Source organism: Zootoca vivipara, chromosome 5 (assembly GCF_963506605.1).
Source record: "Zootoca vivipara chromosome 5, rZooViv1.1, whole genome shotgun sequence".
Classification (NCBI taxonomy): Eukaryota; Metazoa; Chordata; class Lepidosauria; order Squamata; family Lacertidae; genus Zootoca; species Zootoca vivipara.
In genome coordinates, this window is record NC_083280.1 from 67,244,217 (window position 1) to 67,250,354 (window position 6,138).

At 46.0% G+C, this 6,138-nt stretch overlaps 1 protein-coding gene across 1 annotated transcript; it reads left to right on the forward strand.

Moving 5' to 3' along the window:
• The first annotated feature begins 664 nt into the window (after positions 1-664).
• Positions 665-4,117, forward strand: DKK1 (dickkopf WNT signaling pathway inhibitor 1). The gene is made up of 4 exons (XM_035138222.2): positions 665-1,072; positions 1,210-1,372; positions 2,491-2,628; positions 3,460-4,117. Exons 1-4 carry the CDS (start codon positions 863-865, stop codon positions 3,708-3,710), a joined length of 762 nt encoding a protein of 253 aa, XP_034994113.1. The 5' UTR covers positions 665-862; the 3' UTR covers positions 3,711-4,117.
• Positions 4,118-6,138: the final 2,021 nt, after the last annotated feature.

The window sequence follows — 6,138 nt, forward strand, 5'->3', positions numbered from 1 at the left end:
TCTCACTAATAATCTAATTCGCTACTGAATATGCATGCACATGATAGGAGCTGCAAGAGAAAGAGGGGTGACATTGTTATAAAGTCAGAGTCACCCTTCGTTCCCCACCTTCTCTTTATTTTACTCGAAAGTAAGCACTATGTTCAGTGCTTCAAAGTTACCGTGCTTGAGACTGCAGCCAGACGCGTTCACTGGGAGTGTTTTTATTATGCCTTCTTACTCGGAAGTAGTTGCCACAGAGCTAAAATATGCACAGGGTGGTTGCCCGATTCCCTAGGCAGCGCACCTTACAAGGACAGCTAAAACACGGAACTGTCTAAAAAGAATTCACACCAATAAATTTCCTCTTTGGGTGCTCCGAATGGATAGCTGCTGGGAAGTGAGCGGAACACGCCCCACCCACCCCGCTTTCTATGAATAATCGTCTGTATCCAAATCAAATCAAGACTCATGGCGTTGCAGCAAGTGAGAATTTCCCTGCTGGCCGATCCCCAATTAGGACATCCGCCCAATGAGCGAATGGCTTTGCGGGGGTGCGTCGCATCTTCTCCCCCCCCCCTCCGCCGGATGATCCCTTTGTAATCCCATCCTCGGCGGGGCTGCGCGCCCTCCCCCTCCCCCTCCCCCGAGGGGCGGGAATTAGGACCCCGGGGAGTATAAAGTCAGCTCAAAGAAAAGCGAGCGTAGATTCCTAAACTCCCCCGCAAGGCTCGAAGGACTCTTATCTCCTGGGAATTTGCACACACCCTCTATTTGGGGGCAAGAGTAGGTGGCTTTGAAAATAAAAATAAAAATTGAGACCTATTTGGATCCGAACCTGTGACCTTTCGAGCTGCTATAAAATATCCTCGCCATCGCAAAGATGCTAACGTTATGCGCGGACGGATCCTGCCGTCTAGTTACAGTGGTAGTGCTCGCTCTCTTTTTCTCTGACTGCTCCGACGCCGCGGAGAACTCCGCTTCTATCTCCAACGCCATCATTAAGAGCTCGGCGGCGGCCGGATTTCCAGTCACCCCGGCGCCGTCGGTGTACGACGGAAGTAACACGCACCACCCCGTCGATCCGCACCAGGTATGTGTTTGGGGGGTGTGGGTGTCTTTTTTTGCGCGAGAGAGACACGGGGTGGGAGACACCGTCTACCCACGGGGCTCCTCGGAGCCTTCTCCTTTTCGGTGGCGCTTCCTCACTTGGCTTTCCCTCGCCTGCAGGGCTATCCGTGCATCGGGGACGACGACTGCAAAGCGGGAGAGTATTGCGCCACCCCTGCCCTTCCGGGCTACCCGGCGGCACAGATATGCCTTGCCTGCCGCAGGCGCCGCAAGCGCTGCCTTCGCAACTCCATGTGCTGCCCGGGCACTTATTGCAGTAACGGTGAGTGTTGCTTGGCTTTGGTTGTTTGCCTGAGGCTGGACCTGTTGGGTGTCGATAAGACCGGCATAAAGTGTGGGGGGGGGGGCAAGGTGCTCTAGTGCTGGAGGTAGAAAGCGCCCTTCCTCGAATGCTAGCGAAATAAAATGATGTGGGTGTTTAAAGAGCACACTCCCAAAACCTGCCCATCTGGCTGCTGGTGTGTTGGCACTGGAAGTAATGGAAAGTCTATTGGCTTTTTGGCCGGCATCCTACATGTTAATTGGGGGGGGGGGGTGGGGAGAGAGAAGCTTGATAGAACACTTACCTAGGAGTAAGCACCATTGAATATAGGGAGATGAACTTCTAAATTAAATGCAGGATGTGATTACTCATGGTGAATGTTTGGGTTTGCCAGAGAGCCTTGGGATGCTCTCTCAAAAGTTGATGCTATAGCTAGGGACTGTTACGCAGGCCGACTGCTGGGATTTCAAAACAGATGATAAAACACAGTAATAAATGGCATTGCATTAGCTAGAGTAACTATTGCTTCATCTAGGCTGGCATTGTCTGCCCTGAGTGGTAGCTGCTGCCCAGTGTTGGACAAGAGGGCTTTTCTGTCATCAGCTACCTAATCTTCTTAAATGGAGATGTGGGAGATTGAATCAGAGACCTTCTGCATGCGTAACATGTGTTCTGAGTTATGAGCCCTCCCCGAAGTTGGCTCCAGAATAGATTGTGCTGTCTCAGGCTAAACGTTTGAAGAATACAGAGGAGCAAACCCATTCCAGTACTTAGGTTTCTTTTCGTTACTGGTGGTGTTTCAGGTTTTCAGTAACCCCTGAAGGAGGACTCAAATAGTAGGAGAAAGAACTAGGTAAATTACCCAAAACAGCTGGGTTACTGGGCACTAGCACTGAGGTCCTGAACAGGTTATATAGGCTTCAGCGATAAGAGGCATGCAATTACAGTATTAGTACAGTATTTCACTGTGTAAACGTGTTTTATAAATGGAGCACCAAGGTATCCCCTTTCTCCAGCATCTGAGGGAGTCTTTACCCAGGAATAACAAAGCAGACAATTGAAATGGATTTCCATAGTTATCCGCTTGTTTTCACCAAGTTTTGGGTTTTTTTTATCAGGGATCTGTGTACCAGTGGAATATGATAAGTTCCATCCTGGGGAGATTGAGGAGACTATCATAGAGAATTCAGACCATGGCACTTTGGACCTTCACCCCAAAAGGACCACAATTTCATCCCAGTTTCACTATGCAAAAGGTAAGGGTGTTAGCAGCTATGCAGGCTGGGGTGGGGTGGGAAAGAAGGCAAATGTGGCACTGCTGAAAAAGCTTTAAGGTTTTTCAATGTCTTGGAACAATTGTAGATCTTGAGTGATAACGGAGTTGGGAATGATTGTCCCACTGCATGCTGCAAACTAATGTGTTGTAGAGACTGCTGTTTTGACCACTGCAGTGGTGTTTTAAAAATCTGATAGCTTTATGCCAGTCCCTATATAGGCATTTCATCCCTTCCAGGGTTCTCTTAAAATTGATGCCTTCCACTGTGAAGGCTTCCTTTCAAAACCTCAAATGGTGACATTCTCAATAACTATGTACACATTTCTAGCACTTGGGTGGCCAATATTTTGAGCATGCTTTCCCCACAAAGTTTTCCTTGCAACGAATGGTACTTGTATATTGGGACACACATGTCAACAACTGTTAGCAGCAACCCAAAGACATGCTCTCAGAACTGGGCAGCATCCTTTCTCAACACATGGCTTGTTCAGTTCAATGGCTTGCAAATTCCTGTTTTCAGGGAACACTTTTCCACAATGGATCTGCTAAGGAACTCTTTAATATTGTCAAATTGTGTTAGAGGGTTCTATGGCACATACTCAGTTTGTGCGGCACTGGCCTGCATAAACATACATATACCTGTGGGATGTGCAAAGTATGTGCGAGTTATGGTGAAATATTCAGGGAAGCCCTTTGAAAACCGTTGGTTCAGTGTCTTATCACTTTCCCTGCAGTTGCATACGGAGAAAACAGGACTAGGGATAAACAAGTATCACTCTGTTCTCAATTACCCTTTCCTTTATTTCCTCAGGTGAAGAAGGTGACTCATGCCTCCGCTCCTCAGATTGTATGGAAGGGCTGTGCTGTGCCCGTCATTTCTGGTCCAAGATTTGTAAACCCGTTCTTAAGGATGGCCAAGTGTGCACAAAACACCGCAAGAAAGGTGCTCATGGTTTGGAGATCTTCCAGAGGTGCAGCTGTGGGGATGGATTGACTTGTCGGATACAAAGAGACCACACAATCAGCAACTCACCCCGACTACATACTTGCCAGAGGCATTAACCGTTGTATTTTTATTATTATTTTTATTACTAAACCTGATGGACTTAAAGAGAAGGAGGTGTGGGATACCCTTGTTACGGAAAAATCACCTCCAAGGACTGACATGTTTTAGAGTTTACACTAAAGTACTCCAGCATCTTGCCCCCTCAAAACTGGAGTATGAAGCATGTTTCTTTAGGGAACTATTTTTAAAAGTGACTAATTACAGTAAATTACTGTGTCTGTAAATTCTTGGGTGTGGCACTTAACTATACATGATGGGAGATTTCAATTTTTCCTGAAGTGCTGCACGATCTTGTCTATTGTGACACGTGTTGTACACACTGGTTTTATTTTATTGAGCCTATTGTTTTGACAAATGAAATAAATTTCTTTTAATTATCTATTGGGTGGTGATTCTGTTAGTTGGAATAATTATAGCCATCATTTGCGATACAGTAATATCTGATCACATACTGTCTCCGTGAGTGCAGAAGCAACCTAAGAATTATAGGGAGGGATTATACTTGCAAGTTAGAAAAGGTTTGAAACATCTGACACTCTTCAGTTTTGATCAAACACTGGGGAAGAGTTTCAGATGTCTAATTGTAGGTGTGCTAGGCTGTAACTCTGGTAACTGTTTCCCCATCACTTCAGCCCATTCTGTGGGTTGCAGTTTTCTACTGCTGGGTTTCTACAGTAAGTCTAGTAGAGGGTAAAGGTAAAGGGACCCCTGACCATTAGGTCCAGTCGTGACCGACTCTGGGGTTGCAGCATTCATCTCGCTTTATTGGCCGAGGGAGCCGGCGTACAGCTTCCAGGTCATGTGGCCAGCATGACAAAGCTGCTTCTGGTGAACCAGAGCAGTGCATGGTTTATGTATTTATGTACTGTACTTGCACTTTAATGTGCTTTCGAACTGTTGGGTTTGCAGGAGCTGGGACCGAGCAACGGGAGCTCACCCTGTCGTGGGGATTCGAACCGCCGACCTTCTGATCGGCAAGCCCTAGGCTCAGTGGTTTAACCCACAGTGCCACCTGCGTCCCCTAGTCTAGAGAATAAAAAAGGTAAAGGGACCCCTGACCATTAGGGAGCTGGCGTACAGCTTCCAGGTCATGTGGCCAGCATGACAAAGCCGCTTCCGGCAAACCAGAGCAGCACATGGAAACGCCGTTTACCTTCCCGCTATAGCGGTTCCTATTTATCTACTTGCATTTTGATGTGCTTTCGAACTGCTAGGTTGGCAGGAGCTGGGACGGAGCAACGGGAGCTCACCCCGTCACAGGGATTCGAACCGCCGACCTTCTGATCAGCAAGCCCTAGGCTCAGTGGTTTAGCCCACAACGCCACCTGGGTCCCTTAGTCTAGAGAATACCTAGCATTAAATATTACTCTTCCCCTCTCCTGGCAATTTCAGGGGTGGGTTCAATAGCAGTACAGTGGTGCCTTGCTAGATGGATTTAATTCGTTCTGTGAGTCAATTCGTTTTGCGAAAAATTCGTCTAGCGAATCCCATAGGAATGCATTGAATTTTATTTTATTTTTTGCCCATAGGAACACATTAATTGAATTTCAATGCATTCCTATGGGAAACCGCGATTTGCTAGACGAATTTTTCACAAAACAAATTCGTCTTGCGAGGCAACTTCAGCTCGAAAAATCTCTTCGTTTAGCGAAAAATTAGTCTTTCAGGGCATTCGTCTAGTGAGGCACCACTGTACAAGTATAGGGGTTGCAGCAAATTGCCATCTAGATAAATTTTCTATCTCTGCTAAACTAATCGGGCTCTGAAAGAATTGTGCGTGCAAGTATTGCACCATTATGCTTGACAACCCTCAAAATTAAAAGGTAACTACTGTGAATACTGAGCACTTAAGTTGCATGAATTCCCCCCACCCACAGTAATCTTCATTCAGAACTTCATTTATAAAGTATGCTTTCTCCAGTGAATGGACATCTAATGTGTGTTCTGTTTGTAATTCTAAGAATGCATGTTTCATTGATATTTCAAGGCAACGTAACAATAAAATATAAAGCTAACCCCAACAAGCTTGAGGTGCATTCTTCTGCATCTCAAATTGAACTACCAGTACTTTGAAAATTCAAGCAAGAGCTGAAAGGTGTTGTTGAAGCTTCCCAGGATCTCATTGTTGGGACTTGAGGGTGGTCCTGTGAGTAGGTTGAATTCTTTACTTCATTGTGTTCCCTTCCAGCTCATCTCTGTCAAGAGACAAAACCTAGGAAATGCCCATTCTTGATAGCAATACTTTTGCTTTAGGATTGCGGATTAATTTTAATGGGATAATACATTGTTATTGCATGATGATGGGGCTGTTGAAGAATGGAGCTATTCTGATTACAGGAATGCTCCATCATTGACAGAAGGTGGTCTTAACAAATGCCAACTCCAGGAGAAAGCATTCAGATAGGGCTGCTTGTCATTTCTATT